Below are 17,824 nucleotides of genomic sequence, written 5' to 3' on the forward strand. Positions count from 1 at the left end.
TAAAGAAACCTCAAATTGTCAAAATGAAATGGCTTACTGTACTCAAAGTACACACAATTACAGCAATTAAAACTGTTCAGTTGGTAAGGAACTTCGATCAGTTTAGGAATACAATTATAGGCAAACTCCCGGCCTTGAGAAAGCGTATTTTGAAGACAAAAACATTATTAATGTATGAAGTAACTGCGGTATTGCAAAAACTTTTCCAGCCCTAAAAAAAGCCGTAACTGGACTTGTGTAAAATTACGATAATTTTTACGTTTGCTCGATATCGCTATGCCGGCTGACAGACCTGACACGTCACTCGCCTTTTGCACTGTCAGGCTGATGACTGAGCAAATAGCAAAGCGTTCGCCATTCTTAATCCAAGGTCTTTTAAAGAAATTTTCCAGGATTATAGCATTTTGTGAGTTACAAGTTACACCCATTGTTGGTTTTTGTAATAGTTCTACGCATCTTTTCATCTTGAGCCTCATCTCCTGCCCACGTTACGACTTTTCACCCTGGATTGTGGATCATTCTTTTTTATTAAGGTCGAATTTTCTAGTAAATAAAGGCCTATAGTGTTTATGTTTTAAACATAATAATAATAAAAGTACGTGGCTTGCTGGTATTTGACCTCTCTTCTCGTCTTCAACTCGATATCTCTAGAGTTAAACACTGGAATAGGAATTCCATATCTTGGGATTCTTTATATATCAACTGAGTTGTTAATGTAAATTGGCCACCATAAAGAGTTTCTAAGCCTGACGTTTTGAATGTTAATTAATTAGCCTTATATCAGAGTGAAGAAGGATTCATTCGCTCAAACGAAAGGCTCACGATAGACTGAATGCCAGCCTTGGAAACTCTTTACGGTGGCCAATTTATATTATTAACCAAGTTGATAAAATCAAATTATGTTACAGTAATTTAAAGAAGCTTTCAATTGGTGGGGGGCTTCGACAAGGTTAGGCATATAATTATGAGCAACACTATTTGGAATACTGTACTTTGAAAAAGCATATACCGCAGACACTAACGTTCTATATAAAGTCTTCTTGACCCCCAGCTTCCAATTTTTCTGTCCCAAAGGGGCTTCTGAATAGCCTAAAATTCGCCTGCCATACTGAAACACTTCTTTATCGTTCAATAAAGAAGGATCTCCAAGGTTTTTTTTGTGTGTGATGCCAAGTAAAATGCTCTCTACCCAGGAGGATTCAGGGGCCAAGCACAAGCCCAGTACAGTCAATCACGCTTAATTTGTGGAGACGAGCGAAAACTTGTGGAAGAAAGTAGGAAGACTACGAGCAGCTGGTTAATTTTCGCACACTCGCGTTTTAGCTCTTGTGCACTGACCGGAGACCAACTTGAACAGGCTCAGGACCAGAAAGTTTTTTAATTTTGCTATAAGATACTCTACCTACTTCGCTACTGAGGAATCGCGGTGATCAAGATAATATATACAAGTTTGATATGTGACAATGGCAAGCTGGAAGTCTGGTGTTCTTTTTCTTTATTTTGGAATTTTGTCGGCAAACGGGAGCGGACGCAAGGCATGTCTCATTCGTCACGCCTGCTTCGCCTCCGCCATGCGTTCGCCTCGCGCTTACCTCAGAATGTTTCCACTCGCCTGAAAAATAAACCAAAACAATAACGCCTGTACCGAGGGCAGGTGTTACATGTGAACTTTATACACGGCCTCACTCGCCGATGAATTTTCATTTATCTCAACCCAACACTCATCAGTCGGCCACTTACAATCTGATGTCCATTGACATTGAAGGCGACTCCTGCATACAGGAGTAGAGAAGACGCTGACTGGAAGTATGGAGATCCATAATCACTACCTCATCAGCGGCAACTCTTGTAACAATTTGTATAACCGGACATAAAAAATCCAGAGTAGAAGCTTCAGTTACAGAGAAGCAGCTGGTATTTATAACTTGTGGTAGCTACACCGATACTTTGCCACAGTTCAGGCAGTGGGTTGTCGTAATTTCCTCGTGCTACAACTGTAGAATCAGGCTTGTAGGTGAAGACAGCTTTTTCTCCCGATATTTCATCCACAAACATTATCTCATGAAACTATAAAAAAAAAGAATTAAAAATATTTTATATTTTCTTGTTTATTCTTCGTCGTGTAATATAATCACCCGGGTAAGGAGCTTCACTCGAAATTATCAGGTAAACAATGTTATTTTTTTTAACGCCAAATTCTCATAACCAATTTACAAGGAAATTTGTAGCGGCTAGAGGGGGGGATTAACAATCAGATCAGGGAGCTACTGAGAGGAACAATAGCTCATCACGTGCGTTTTCAAACTTTGTGCATTTCATAGCCCGTGCTCTGCCACACAACAATCTGAAATAATAAGCATTTGCATGGTCTGGAAAAGGGAAACCCAGTGGCAAATCATTTTCTTTGTAGCCAGAATTCAATAATGCTCAAAATTAGATCTAGAGCCGTTGGAGACGGTGAACATGTTCAACAATTCGAATTTTTTTCAAGTTTATAATTATCATAGTTACTATTATTATTATTATAATAATAATTATTATTATGACTATTATTATTATTATAACAATTACTATTATTATTGATTAGGATTTCCAGCATTGAGAAGAGCCATAACTGTACACGCGTAAAATTACGATAATTTTTTTACGCGTGTTTGATATCGTCAATCAGCTGCTGACACGTCACTCGCCTTTCGTGTCACTCCGTCAGCTTGATGAACGAATGACAAAGCGTTCACCATTCTCAAGTCAAGGTCGCTTGGTAGCTTTTCTTGTTAATACAGGCCTACGGTTTTTACATAATTAAATTTTTATAAATCTTACATCAAAAAACATTTTCTTGTGTTCAACTCGAAGAGAAATTCCAGATGTTCGCACGCCCATGCGTTATTTCTATATAACTGACTTTTTTCTCGTCATTTTTGTCCTGACTGCTTTACCTCCTAGTGAGTAACTACCCGACAAATATAGCTGAGCAACCATGAATGACCACCAACCCAATCGCCCCTCTGTTTCGTTCTATTCACCCAATAACATTATGCTACTTAGGTATTGGAGTATTTTAAAAATGGTGGTTTTACCTGGATATTATTATAGTCAATTCGGTAACCATTTGTTCGGTAAGGCAGACTCGCGTTATACGTCACTTCCTTCTTAGGATCAAAGGTGTCATAAATTGAATAACACATTGTCCAGCCTCCGCCAAATTACGTCATATCACAATAGACCCAGAGTTTGCTGGTATCTGGTTGGACCTGGTACTTTCCATTCGGAGCTTGCGGGAATTGGGTCTTTATGGCTTGGCAGTCCTTTCCTTGATAACAATTGAGAAAAAAATCACGCAATGTCATCCATAAGTAAGGATTTTTTTACGGCAGAAAAATAAAAGTTAATTGCGAGTTTTATGAGATAAACTCGTCCCCAGGGGCTTTTCGTTTTTCAAAACGCGATCTATGATCTATTTCACTGAACGTTCCAGAAGTTCCTTGGTGGGTCATACATATTACCTACCATTAACCTGATTCTGATAAATTACTGACCCAGCAGCTCAAGGAAATTGGTTGTAGCTAATCCATGGACTGCGTTTATGCTACAGAAATTCTGCATACGGCAAGGATTTGAGGACAGATGGCATAGGAATGCCGTTTTCCCCTTCACAGATGTTAAGATCCTATCTCGAAACGTACATCACGCGGTATTATGCTTTCATAATTAATCCCGTTACATCCTGAGCTACAAAGGCACTGAAAGGTTGTTGGTGTCAGTCAAAGGCAAGTAGCTTTGTTAAGACACAGAATTGACGAGCAACCATTCTGAAACAAAGAGAGTTAAGATCCACCTTGAAGGGCATCAGTTTGATGCCAGCTGCAAAATAGGTCTAAACTGATTCAAAATTTCTTGCTTTATTGTTTAAACCGGCTCTTAATAGTCACCAAGATTCACCCTAAAGAAGATTCACCATTAGTGTCAATTTTTATACACGATGTGGAATCCACAGACTGACCAAACTCATCTAAAGTGATTTTCTATCAAATTACCTCAGTTCCACTGTATGTGTAGCCTGGCCTGGGAACCAAATCATTAGGGTGCAGCACGCGGTCTGAATTACTGAGCTCACAGGTGTGTTCATAAGTCTGGTAAGGTACCAGATTGTAGGAGAGACAGTTAGGTTCCTGGAAACACCTAACCTCGCATTGTGCGACAGTTTCTACTTGTACAGTTGTTATCACGTGACCACTAAGAGCTTTGGCAAGGTCGCGAGGTAAGAATTCCAGTATTGGGCAAATGTCTGGAAATGAAATTCGTCAATGAAACCGAATTTGATCTTTTCAAATGATGTATGGATGAATAGTGAAAAAGTTCATGAAGGTCATAAAACCAAAGTGAACGCATCAGCCGATCAGAACGAAAGGACGTGTCACGAGGAGCCAATGGGATTTCAAGGACAACGAGTGTAAGCTGCGCGAGAAAACGTTAGCGGCGCCTTCGTCGCGATTTGTTTTGGTATACTGACAGAAATAAACTAATATTTGGTTTCTGTAAAGATACTAAGCCAATTATTCACCTTAGTGTCGATAAAAATAGTTGATATTTACCTCCGCGTGGGTGGGCAATTGTTTATAGTGCATTAATGTATCAGGCAACGCTGCGCTTCTTGAAAGTAATGTTAATACATAAACTGGTAAATTATTAAAAAACTCAAGAGGTGGAAAGCAAAAGAAGATAGTAGTTGGCTCTTTTGTTCTGAGCTACCAAGGAGTGAGTATAACCAAGCGTTTTGACGAGAACATCAGCTTGTTAATCATCCTTTAAACGAGCAGTATGTTAAGTTAACGCCTCGTTTGAATTTCTAGGAAACGTTGGAATGGCAGCTTTTGCTTGAGATTTTCATATAGACTTTAAACAATAGTTAAGAAAAAAAACTCTTTGAAACTCCTTCGGCAAGCTCAAAAACTTAACTTAACGACACCAGCAATCACTTTTTAAGCTTCAAAATTTTCAGAAACTTATCACCTCTGTGAACACTTAATATATATAGCGTAAACGAGAAGCTTACTATTATTATTGAAACAAACAAATCAACCATGTTGTCTTCACTGGACAAATATAATGATAGTTTAACAACAAACTGTATCATTGATCGTTAAACGGTTGACCCTGAATAGCCGGGGGAACCACAACAACAATGATTTACATTAACAAAAATAATTATAGAAGTAATTACAAATTAATTGGCCATGCACAGATGTCGCTAATGAATTTGGTCGCCAATAACACGTTGATCTTCGAATGATACACAAGAAACGAAAAAATATATAGAGGCGAGCTTCATTAAAAGAACAAACCACAAAAGAGGCATGAAAAACTTTACGCTCCCAAAATGAAGCTATACAGGTAAATTGGTATTACTAACATCTAAAAGGCACGGGTGCGGTGCGAATCCTGTCGAAACCCAATTTTTTCAAGTAATCTTTTAATTGATTTTTTCGTTTATAGCAGCTCGCTTACGTGGATCATTTCTTTACTTCTTCAATATTTTATTTTGTTAGCCGGTCAACTCAACTAAGCTGTTTTTCTGACTATAAAAGCAGCTTCATTTACACAACAGCAGAAAATGCTTTTCGCCCAGAGTCTTCATTTTTTTCCTTATTATTATTATTATTATTATTATTATTATTATTATCTTTTTCTCTATTCAAGAGCGCACCTGGTCAGTTCCCAGCCATCTTGAGTGACGCTCACCATGAAGAAGCGGAGGAGCACAAAGTACGATGGGTACCTTTCCATCGTTATCATCATCAATAGCTCGTATATAAATGGAAGTCATTTACCAAAGAAATTTATCCAGAGAATCGTTTGAACGAACATGTACAAAGATCTTTATCACTTTCTTGTTGTTTTCCTGGGGATATTCTTTGATTTCAGTATTATGGGAAAATTTTTCGATTAAAACTCAACAGTCCGCACTCTGAAAGCAAGGCTTGGATGCCTGGGGGCGAAATCCGACGAAAACCTGCATGTATTATGATATCCTTTTTTTAGAGAGATCATGAGAAGATGGCTATAAATGGCCGGAAAAATGTATTTTTTAACACTGATACTTTCTAAATCTTATCATCATTTTACGTTTGAAAGCTGCCACAAACGAATATTTCGAAAGTAGCAGATAAAAAAATTCGGCTATCATCGGTCAACTGACCGACTGACTGACTGACTCGCCAACGATCAACTGACTGACCTTTTGACTAAGTGAATGGTTGACTGTCTCACTGATTGACTGACTTACTGAAGGTACAACACTATATTGCGTGCCACAAATACTCTTTCAGCCATCATTTATCTCAGTCCAACACTCATCAGTCTGCTGCTTCGCGTCCGATGTCCATTGACGTTAAAGGCGACTCCGGCATAACTTGAATCAGTTGACGCTGACCGGAAGTAAGGGGTGAGCCAATCCTCACACCAACTATTGCACCTCTTATAACAGTTTGTATAACCGGATATGAAAAAGCCAGAGTAGAAGCTGTGGTCACAGATAAGAAGCTGGTATTCATGATTTGTGGCAGCTACACCTCTACCTAGCCACAAGCCGGAGATTTGTGTCTGGTAATTTCCCTCTGCGACGAGACTGGAATTATGTTTATAGGTAAAGAAAGCCTTTTCATTCGTGGTCTCATCCACAAAGAGAATTTCCCGAAACTGCAAAAAAAAAAAAAAAAAAAAAAAATTAAAAAATAGACTGTCGTGTTGAATAAGATGATCAGGTTAAGAGATCAAGAACAAGTTGGTTAAGAGTCTTCAGACTAAAACTTGATGAAAAAAAGCACCATTCTGGTGAAAAGAAATAGTTTAGCCTTCCAGAAAAGAACAGGTTCTTATTTTGAAAATGTGGTCATCAAATACAGTGACTCATGTTCAAATTACGAGTGCTAGACCAAATGAAGCACAATGCAGAAGGTACTGAAATTCTTGTAGTAAATTTAGCATTCCAGCGGGAATCACTGTCAGTCCTCATCTACAGTATGGTACAGAGTTGGTTAAAAACCTAAATATACAATAAAAAAAATAAAACTCTCAGTGAAAATATAAAAAAACGATTAAGAACCTCCTAAGAATAACATGAGGGCAAGAGAGTGTTTATAAGCTATTTATCAGGCTGATTACTCATTGTGGCGCCTGAAATATGACAAACACATATACCAGGATTTGCCAAAAATCGTTATTCCTCAAAATTAAACTCTTGCACCTCAACCTCTCTTAATCACCTGAACATTATTGCAGTCAGTTCGGTACCCGTCTGTGCCATAGCTATAATTCTCGTCATAGGTCACTTCTGTTTTAGGGTCAGCACGATTGTCAGTAGAGTAACACATCGTCCATCCTCCTCCAAATGACGTCATATCACAATACGCCCAGAATTTGCTGTTCCCGATGTTCGGTTGTATTTCGTACATCCCATCTGGAGCACTCGGGAATGTGGTCTTGATCTCCTTGCAATTAATTCCTTTTAAAGAGACAAAAAAAAAAAAAAAGAAACCAGGCCTCGTTATTGGCGATATATGTCACGGTTTTTTTTTATTGTCATTAAAATCCATGCAATCACGGGCAATTCACCAGCTATTTACAAAGGATTAAAAGCTGTTAACTTTTAATTGTACTAATTACACTATATCACCGAGCCTTAGAGAGCTTTATTGATTTCTCGTTTGAACGACCCGAGGGATTCCGCGCACCCAGCCTCACAAGGAAGGCTATTCCACAACGTGGGGCCACTATAACTAAAAATATTTTAAAATGAATTTGTGGTGGTAAGTTTTTCTCGGGTCCCTCAGGTTGTAGCTTGTATTGCGTTAAAAATGAAGTCCCGTACAGACCTCCCGCCGGCTCGCGTTGCTTAAGGCATCATACTTTCTCGCGGACGTTTCCCATTGGCTTACCTGTCATAAGCTGGCAGACTCCTACGCCATCGAACACACCGCTGACACAATTGCATACATATGAGCCCGCGGTGTTAACGCAGTCCTCGTTCACCGGGCAGTTGAACTGGTTGGTTTGACACTCGTCTATGTCTGCAGAAAAGAGCGACTATCAAATGAGTGACAGGGAAAATCAGCTCAGGGAGGTCAGTTAGGTCAACCATCGAAATTGATCCTGAGTTGCTTTGAATTTTCTTTACCTTGATTTACCGTTGATTGGTCATGAATTCTCGCTCTATCCTCTCAATCAGCTCATACAATCAATACAAAACTAAAAACAATCGCGTCTTAATTCATGAGGTGACACTAAATTGCTTGGTTTGCTTAACATACCCGTTTCACAGCTGTTACCGGTAAATCCTGGTGGACACAGACACTGGAAAGTTGTCTCCGTGAGGGAAAGACATGTGGCGTTATCAGGGCAAGGACTTGACGAACAACGACTCTAACCCAGAAATAAATGAAATATCTGTCATGTTATTCTGGCAGAGAAATCATGAGCAGTCGCCAAAACTTGAAAATGAAGTGGGCAAAACTTTAGAGATTCAAATAACGGCGTAATTCCGGGCAAAAATAAGAGTTAACTGAGTGTGCCCGATACAAAGAAATTACAGTATGTCGCACTTAATCCCAAAAGACCAAAAAGATATATTGTTTGTTAAATACATCAGCAAAGATTTCGAAAACTTATCGGTGACACCTGCTAACTGACTAGTAAAACCCTATGCAATTTCTTTTTTAAGTCAGCCACACGGCATACTTATTTTATATAAATTAAAACTGATGAGACTTCATTTTCAAAATTAAACTTGTAAAGTTAGATTTTCAGTCAACATTAGTCTCCATTCTCCCCCTCTCCAACATTGTTTTGAAACGAGGCTATTGTCGTTCGAAACCTTAAAGCGGAAATCATATTTATTCCTAATGTAAATAAACTTCATTCTCACGACAAAAGCTTTGCTAATTTAGCATCATTCTGAGGGTAAGGTGTTTTGGAACTCAGAAATGGCCCATTACATTATATACCTCAGTTGGTCTGTACATGTACCCTGCCATAGGAACTAAATCAGCAGGGTCTCGGATGTGATCCGATTTGCTGAGCTCACATTGATGTCCATGAGCCTGTTTGGGTCCTATGTTGTAGGAGAGACACATGAGGTCGCGGTAACAAGCAATCTCACAATGGTCATCTGTCTTCACTGGTATCGTTTTGATCACGTGACCAATAAGGGCTTTATCAACAATGCCTTGCAAGAAATGCACGTGTCGGCAGACATCTGTAAAAACAAGGAGTAACATGAGAATTTTTTTTAGATATGGTTTGCAGGGTTTTCAATAACATTTTCCACAGGCGCCGATGGTGTGCCCGGAGAGGGCCGTAAGGCGAAACTCAAACATGAATGCCTGGTTGTAGGTTAAACAGACTGCGGTAAGGGTTCGTAATGGCGGCAGTAGAACATCGGTGGCGGCTTTTTATAAACCATTGCGTCTGAAATTATTAGTTTATCAGATAAGAGTTAAGGGTTATATCAATATGAGCGAGGAAACGTTGTCGTCTACCACTGTATATTAAACTCAAGTCACTGAGCTAAGCTTAATTTTTCCCGCCATCTTTGCGACAACTTTTCAAAATCATTTGTTCAAAGTTGAACAACTCTTTATTAAGAATGAATTACTTATAAAATCAAATGCATGAAAGGGAGAAGATGCAAGCGCGTTTTTCTAAAAACAATAACTTTGGGGGAACTCTCAGGACTGAACGAAACACATTTACGTTAGCGCTTTTCTTTTCCACCCTAATGCAACAAATTCATCTTTAAAATACTTTTTTTTCCATTCACAGCGTTCCCTTTTGATGAGTGTCAGCTGCAACATTCAAAAACCACCGTCCATTTCCTTCCTTCCGTGTTGTATCGATCCAAAACAATTCCTCATTTTGAGTTAAATATCCTCACTGTACATCGAGGAAACATCTACATATGCATGTTTTTAACCGCAAAGTATCATATTTAATTCCATAACCTCCGACCAAGAGGTGTTTCGAGAGACACCTTATTTGCATGAAATCACTTTTAGCAGCAGAACCAAGCGGTAAGGGGTAATGGTAAAGTTTGTCGAATATTTCCGATGGAAATTAATTGTCTCAGTTGCTGCTAAAGTTGTACAAGTTTTGAGAATCATGATATCTATATCCGTTTCAGATCTCGAAATTAAAAGTGTTCATTCTATAACTATTTCCACCTTCATTTTACCACTTACCCCTCCGAAGTCTCGCGAGGTCTGAGTTTAGTTAGGAATCGAAAAAGTTGCAAATTGCCATTGGCTTTTATTATGCATTATTGTATCAGGAAGCAAACACAGTGAGTATAGACTTAGTTATTTCGTTTATTATTGTTAGTACTAAGTGTTAGCCATAACATTTTAACATGGAAAGTAATTACAGGAAAATTAATAGTTCAGGCTCATAGTACGAGCTGTACCTATTCGGGTGTCTTGGTCGTAAACACAGCTAATAATTCGACAGCATTTACCATGAATTAGTAATGAAAAGTAAATTATCAGTCCTCGATTTATAAAGTATCCTTACCTTCAAACATGTTTCCAAGTCCCTGCTAAATGTTGCAAGATTAGTGGAATAAAACAACGGAAAATCCCTCTATCAGCTGAAGTATTTACAAGTGATAAAATGTTGTCGATAGTCTTCCGAAATATTTTTACGCATGCTTTATTTTCAGCGCTTAAATCTTCGTGCAAATTATAGTTAGCAGGAGATCGATCTGAAACACCTGATGTGTCTGATTAAACCTTCATCGAGAGAACAACTTTCCGTCTCTACCATAACTCAAGACTGCTTATCGCTACCCTCGAGATGGATAACTAAAACGTAAGCAGAACTGCGAACGAGAAAATGATACTTTGAGGGGAAAGAACTTTCTTAGGTTTCAACCTTGGAGACAAGGTAAAGTATGAACGTTTCCTTTTTTCCTTTTTCATATTATGCTCTCTAACTTTAATTGATTAATTTGAGAGACTTACCGACACCTCCGACAACCACGAAATGAACTGCGAAAATAATGTGATGTAATAAAGCGAAGGCGAGAGACATGTTGCTGAGATGGTACTTTGCTGTCAAGTTTCCAGTTTAGATATGAAGAAGAGTTGGGAAAACCCGATAGCTTAACGATCCACTGCGAGGCCAGCTTAACGCCCCAAAGCGAGGCAACCATATGTCTTGTTAAGACGTTACTATGGAAACCGTCGCTACTGCTAAATACTACAGGTTTACGCCAAACTTGAATGCGCGTTTAATAACTCCCAGATAGACAAATGTAAAGATGGAAGATGTGCAAATGTATAAACGTGTAAACGTGATTCGACTGAAAATTAATAATCAATACAAATATCAAAGTACAAATATGATAACGTCAAGAATAACGACAAGAGTAAAAACAAAGCTACATGAAAAATAAATGAACTTAGAATTTGTGGCATAACCAAGTCCGATAGGAAAAACTCTCCGAAAAAAGTACCACGGCGCTAGCAAAAACCAACGGAACGACCGCCCTAGTTGAGGTCAACTAGCGAATGAAAAATTTAGCAAAAACAACGCTTATACAGGCTACCAACGTTACAAAAAGCTTACGAGCATTATTGAAAGAAAAAAAGGTAACCATGTTGTCTCCACTGGACAAATATGATGATAGGTAAACAAAGAGCTGTTTCACGGATCGTTTGACGGTTGACCGGGGGAACCACAACCACAGTAATTTACATGAACCAGAATGATTCTAGAAGTAATTACAATGTGCCATGCACTGATGTCGCCAATGATACTTTGATCTTCGAATGATACACAAGAAAAGAGATAATATACAGAGGCGAGCTTCATTAAAAGAAAAAAACGTTAAAGAAGCTTAAAGAAATTTACGCTCCCAACACGAAGCTATACAGATGAATTGGTATCACTAACATCTGAAAGGCACTAGTGCGAATTCCCGTCGAAATCACTTCAATCAATTTCACTCATAGCAGTTCGCCTACGGGGAGTCATTTCTTTACTTCTTTAATTTTTTATTTTGTCCGCCTGTCAACTGAACTAACCTGTTTTTATGACTTAAAAGGAAGCTTTATTTGCACAACCGCAAACAGTGCTTTTCACATTAAGTTTTCATTTTTGCTTTCATTTTTTTCCTTATTATTACTTGGGTCTTTTTCTCTATTTAAGAGTGCACCTGGCCCATTCCCAGCCATCTTGAGTGACGCTCGCCATGAAGAAGTTGGGGCGCACAAAGCACGATGGGTACCTTTCTATCACCATCATCAATCGCTCGTATACAAATAGAAATCATTTACCGAAATATTTACCCTAAACATCGCTTGCACAAAAATGTACACAAGTCTTTATCACTTTCTTGCTGTTTTTATAAGTTTATTCTTTGATTTCAGACTTACGGGAATATTTTTCAATTCAAACTCAACAGTCTACAAACTGAAAGCGAGGCTTGGAGGCCAAGGAACAAAACTTGACGTAAACATGCACGTATTATGATATCCGTCCTTTTTTAGATTGACCATCAGAAGACGGCTATAGATGGCCAAAAGACATGTGGTTTGAGAGTTTTTAACACTGATACGTTTAAATCATCATCATTTTGCGTTTGAAAGCTGCCACGAATGAATATTTTGAAAGTAGCAGATAACAACATTCGGCTATAATCGGTCAACTGACCGACAGACCGACTGACTGACTGACTGACCAACGATCAACTGACTGACTGACTTACTGAAGGTATAACACCATATTGTACGCCACAAAAACTCTTTAAGCCATAATTTATCTCAGTCCAACACTAATCAGTCTACTGCTTCGCGGCCGATGTCCATTGACGTTAAAGGCGACTCCAGCATAACCTGAATGAGTGGACGCTGACCGGAAGTAAGGGGTGTGTGTATCACCACACCAACTATTGCACCTCTTATAACAGTTTGTATAACCGGATATGAAAAAGCCAGAGTAGAAGCTGTGGTCACAGATAAGAAGCTGGTATTCTTGACTTGTGGTAGCTACACCTCCACCTAGCCACAGGCCGGAGATTTGTGTCTGGTAATTTCCCTCTGCGACGAGACTGGAATTAAGTTTATAGGTAAAGAAAGCCTTTTCATTCGTGGTCTCATCCACAAAGAGAATTTCCTGAAACTGCAAGCAAAAAAAAAGAAAAAAAAGACAGGAAAAGACTGTCGTGTCGAATAAGATGACTAGGTTAAGAGAGCAAGAACAAATAGATTAAGAATCTTCGGACTGAAACTTGATGAAAAAGCACCATTCTGGTGATAAGAAATAGTTTAGCATTCCAAAAAAAAAACAGTCTCTAATTTTGAAAATGTAGTCATCAAATTTAAGAAACAGTGACACATGTTCAAATTACGAGTGCCAGACCAAATGAAGCACAGTACAGAGGGTACTGAAATTCTTGTAGTAAATTTGGCATTCCAGCGGGGATCACTGACAGTCCTCATCTATAGTAGGATATAGAGTGGGTTAAAACCTAAATATAGAATAAAAACGATAAAACACCCAGTGAAAATATAAAATATTTCCAGAAAATTATAACATCAGGATAAAGTAAAATCAGGGCAAGAGAGTGTTTATAAGCTATTTATTAGGCTGATTACTCATTATGGCGCCTGAAATATGACAAACACATATGCCAGAATTTGCCAAACATCGTTAATCCTCAAAATTAAACTCTTGCACCTCAACCTCTCTTAATCACCTGAACATTATTGCAGTCAGTTCGGTAACCATCTGCACCATAAGGATAATTCTCGTCATAGGTCACTTGTGTTTTAGGGTCAGCAAGATCGTCAGTAGAGTAACACATCGTCCATCCTCCTCCAAATGACGTCATATCACAATACGCCCAGAATTTGCTGTTCCCGATGTTCGGTTGTATTTCGTACATCCCATCTGGAGCACTCGGGACCGTAATCTTGATCTCCTTGCAATCAGTTCCTTTCAAAGAGAGAGAGAAAAAAAAAGAAGTTAGATACCAGGCCTCGTTATTAGCGATATAGGGCACGCTTTTTTCCGCTCGTGGGAAGATTTGAAACGAGTCGGGAAGAGGTTAGCTCGAGGTCTGATATTATCAGCGTTATTATTGTCATTAAAATTTATGTAATCACGAGCAGTTCACCAGCTATTGACAAAGAACTATTCACTATTAATAATATTACTTACTTAATATTACTGCTTTCCATAAATGTTGTGCCTTAGAGAACTTTGTTGATTTCTCGTTTGAACGACCCGAGGGGTTCCGCGCAACCAGCCTCGCAAGGGAGGCTATTCCACAATATGGCGCCACTACAACTAAAACTATTTTTTAATGAGTTTGTTGGTGATATTCAAACATTAAGTTTGTTCTCGGAGTTCCTCAAGTTTTAGCTTGTATTGAAATCCCGTACAGACCTCCCGCCGGCTCGCGTTGCTTAAGGTATCATACTTTCTCGCGGACGTTTCTCATTAGCTTACCTGTCATAGGTTGGCAGACTCCTACGCCATCGAACACACCGCTGACACAATTGCATACATATGAGCCTGCGGTGTTAACGCACTCCTCGTTCACCGGGCAGTTGAACTGGTTGACTTCACACTCGTCTATGTCTGTAGCAAAAAGTGACTTTCAAATGAATGACAGGGAAAATCAGCTCAGGGAGGTCAGTTAGGTCAAGCATCGAAAGTGATCCTAAACTGCTTTGAATTTGCTTTACCTCGCTCTGTGATTGGTCAAGAATACTCGCTCTATCCTCTAAATCAATTCACGCTATCAGATACAAAACTAAAAACAATCGCGTCTTAATTTATGAGGTGACACCACATTGCTTGGTTGCTTAACATACCCGTTTCACAGCTGTTCCCGGTAAATCCTGGTGGACACAGACACTGGAAAGTTGTCTCCGTGAGAGAAAGACATGTGGCGTTATCAGGGCAAGGACTTAACGAACAACGACTCTAACCAAGAAATAAATAAATTATCTGTCACGTTATTCTGGCAGAGAAATCATGAACAGACGCCAAAACTTGAAAATGAAGTGAGCAAAAACTTCGGAGAGTCAAATAACGGCGTAATTTCGGGCAAAAGAGTTAACTGAGTGTGCCCGATACAAAGAATTACAGTATGTCGCATTTAATCCCAAAAGGCGAAAAGAAACATTTCTTTAAATACATCAGCAAAGATTTTGAAAACTTATCAATGACAGCTGCTAACTAAAATCTTGCCAAAGAGGATAAATTTGTTCCCTGAATTTGGTGAAACCCTCCGCAATTTCTTTTTTTAAGTCAGCTACACGGCATAATTATTTTACATAAATTAACGTTAGATGTTTAGTGAACATTAGTCTCCATTCTCCCTCTCTCCAACATTGCTTTGAAACGAGGCTATTATCGTGCGACATCTTTGGGCGGAAATCATATTCTCTCCTAATGTAAACAACCTCCATTCTTACGACAAAAGCTTTGCTAATTTGGCCTCATTCTGAGGGAGAGGCCTTTTTGAAACTCAGAAGTGGCCCATTACATTGTGTACCTCAGTTGGTCTGTATATATACCCTGCCATAGGAACTAAATCAGCAGGGTCTCGGATGTGATCCGATTTGCTGAGCTCACATTGATGTCCATGAGCCTGTTTGGGTCCTATGTTATAGGAGAGACACATGAGGTCGCGGTAACAAGCAATCTCACAATGGTCATCTGTCTCCACTGGTATCGTTTTGATCATGTGACCAATAAGGGCTTTATCAGCAATGCCTTGTAAGAAATGTACTTGTCTGCAGACATCTGTAAATAAAACAAGAAGTGTCATGAGATTTTTTTCAAATATGGTTTGCAGAGGTTTTCAATAAAATTTCCATAGGCGTCTGCCGATGGTGTAATAGGATGCATGCCCGGAGAGGGGCCGTAAGACGAAAATCAACAACTGATGCCTGCTTGCAGGCTTCCCCACAATCTTTGCGAAAACTTTTCAAAATCATTTGTTTAAAGCCGAACAACACTTTATGAGGATGAATTACTTAAAAAGTCAAATGCATAAAAAGTGGGAAGATGCAAGCACATTTCTTATACATATTTACGCTTTCCTTGCAACTTTTCTACCATAACGCAACAAATTGATCTTTTAATTACTTTTTCATTTACAACGCTCCCTTGTGATGAGTGCCGGCAGCAACATTCAAAAACCACCATCCACTTTCTTCCTATCGTGTTGTAACGATCCGAAATAATTTCTCATTTTGAGTTGAATATCCTTACCGCACATCAAAGGAAACATTTGAGTTTGTGTGTTTTTTACCGCAAATTATCATACTTCATCCTACACCTGACCAAGAGATGCTTCTAGAGACCCGTAATTAGCATGAATCATAAATCACTTTTGCCGATATATGTATTTCACGCAAACATTTGTTTTTCAAACTCAACTTAATTGGCTTTTCTTTCGGTTTGCCTTTGTCAAAAATAATTCGAGCTGTACAACTATTCCGGTCTCTTAGTCGTAAACACAACTAAGAATTCAACAACATTTTGTATTACCATGAATTAGTAATGATTAGTTATGTATCAGTCCTCGATATGTAAAGTATCGTTATCTTCAAACATTGTACCAAGTCCCTTCTTAGTGTTGCGATATTAGTGGAGTAAAACAGCAGAAAATCCTTCCTATCAGCTGAAGTATTTACAAGTGATAAAATGTTGTCGATAGTCTTCCGAAATATTTTTACGCTTGTTGAATTTTTAGTGCTTGAATTTTCGCGCAAATTTTCGTAAGTAGGAGATCTGAAACACCTGGTGTGTTTGACTAAACTCTCATCGTGAGAACAACTTTCCGTCTCTACCATCACCCAAGACTGCTTATCGCTACCCTCGAGATGGATAACTAAACCGTAAGCAGAACTGCGAACAAGAAAATGATGCTTTGAGTGCAAAGAACTTTCTTAGGTTTCAACCTTGGAGACAAGGTAAAGTATGAACGTTTCCTTTTTTCCTTTTTCGTATTATGCTCTCTAACTTAATTAATTTTAGAGACTTACCGCTACCTCCGACAACCACGAAATGAACTGCGAACATAAGGTAATGTGATGAAGCTATGGCGAGGAACATGTTTTAGAGATGATACTTTGCTGTCAAGTTTCTAAATTAGATTTAAGGAAGAGTTGGGAAAGCCTGACAGCCAAACGATCCAATGACAGGCCAGCTTAAAACTCCAAAGTGAGGCAGCCTTGTGTCTTGTTATGTCGTTACTATGGAAATCATCGCCAACACTTTTTTTTTTAGACAAATAATTTAACTCAAAAAACGCTAAAGAGGTTCTACGAAAGTCTTAACCAGCTTTGCCAGAAATCTTCGAAAAAGGCTATCTGCAAACGTGACTCAAATCTAAACTTAACCAAATAATATTTATTTTGATTTGATTTAAAACGGCTTTCTCCTAATATCACCCACCACATTAAATATTGAATATTTATGTCCTCATGCAATAATCACGATCCTTTTTGTATTGTCGTGACATTTGCAGCGAACATTTGCTTGTGATGTTTGCACGAGGCTCTGGAATGGTGGTTTTGCGTAGTCCTCGCTTGGCCGCGCGAATTCTAACTACCACTTAGAATGGTCAAAGTCAATAAAATATCAGCATACGAACTAAAATGAGCTGGTTTCTGAGCTTCATCTTGCACCATATTTCTTTAGGATTAAAAGATATCGAAAACATTAGAATAATAAACATGAATTTTAAAATATTACTGCGCGCGCGAAAGTTAACGGGACTTTAGAGAAACGGCCCCCCTGGCGTGACTTA

General features: G+C 38.7%; 2 protein-coding genes and 1 pseudogene across 2 annotated transcripts; all 3 read right to left on the reverse strand.

Moving 5' to 3' along the window:
* Positions 1–1,893: 1,893 nt before the first annotated feature.
* On the reverse strand, positions 1,894–5,827 carry LOC136276886 (uncharacterized; annotated as a pseudogene).
* A 351-nt stretch (positions 5,828–6,178) lies between these two features.
* On the reverse strand, positions 6,179–11,087 carry LOC131782410 (uncharacterized). The gene is made up of 6 exons (XM_066160978.1): positions 11,013–11,087; positions 9,003–9,253; positions 8,310–8,421; positions 7,938–8,069; positions 7,266–7,504; positions 6,179–6,699 (listed from the first exon to the last, which is right to left on the reverse strand). The coding sequence occupies exons 1-6, from the start codon at positions 11,080–11,082 to the stop codon at positions 6,337–6,339; spliced, it is 1,167 nt and encodes a 388-aa protein (XP_066017075.1). The 5' UTR covers positions 11,083–11,087; the 3' UTR covers positions 6,179–6,336.
* A 1,424-nt stretch (positions 11,088–12,511) lies between these two features.
* LOC131782454 (uncharacterized) lies at positions 12,512–15,599 on the reverse strand. The gene is made up of 5 exons (XM_066160983.1): positions 15,560–15,599; positions 14,874–14,985; positions 14,506–14,637; positions 13,751–13,989; positions 12,512–13,173 (listed from the first exon to the last, which is right to left on the reverse strand). The coding sequence occupies exons 1-5, from the start codon at positions 15,587–15,589 to the stop codon at positions 12,811–12,813; spliced, it is 876 nt and encodes a 291-aa protein (XP_066017080.1). The 5' UTR covers positions 15,590–15,599; the 3' UTR covers positions 12,512–12,810.
* Between the last annotated feature and the right edge of the window lie 2,225 nt (positions 15,600–17,824).

The sequence above is a fragment of the Pocillopora verrucosa genome, chromosome 14 (assembly GCF_036669915.1).
Source record: "Pocillopora verrucosa isolate sample1 chromosome 14, ASM3666991v2, whole genome shotgun sequence".
Classification (NCBI taxonomy): Eukaryota; Metazoa; Cnidaria; class Anthozoa; order Scleractinia; family Pocilloporidae; genus Pocillopora; species Pocillopora verrucosa.

Coding starts and splice junctions, on each gene's coding strand:
- LOC131782410 (XM_066160978.1), bottom strand. CDS start 11,082: ATGTCTCTCGCCTTCGCTTTATTACATCACATTATTTTCGCAGTTCAT. Junction 9,254..11,012: donor CGTGGTTGTCGGAGGTGTCG/GTAAGTCTCTCA, acceptor TTGTTTTTACAG/ATGTCTGCCGACACGTGCAT. Junction 8,070..8,309: donor CGGTAACAGCTGTGAAACGG/GTATGTTAAGCA, acceptor TCTTTTCTGCAG/ACATAGACGAGTGTCAAACC.
- LOC131782454 (XM_066160983.1), bottom strand. CDS start 15,589: ATGGCAGGGTATATATACAGACCAACTGAG. Junction 14,638..14,873: donor CGGGAACAGCTGTGAAACGG/GTATGTTAAGCA, acceptor TTTTTGCTACAG/ACATAGACGAGTGTGAAGTC. Junction 13,990..14,505: donor AGTCTGCCAACCTATGACAG/GTAAGCTAATGA, acceptor TCTCTTTGAAAG/GAACTGATTGCAAGGAGATC.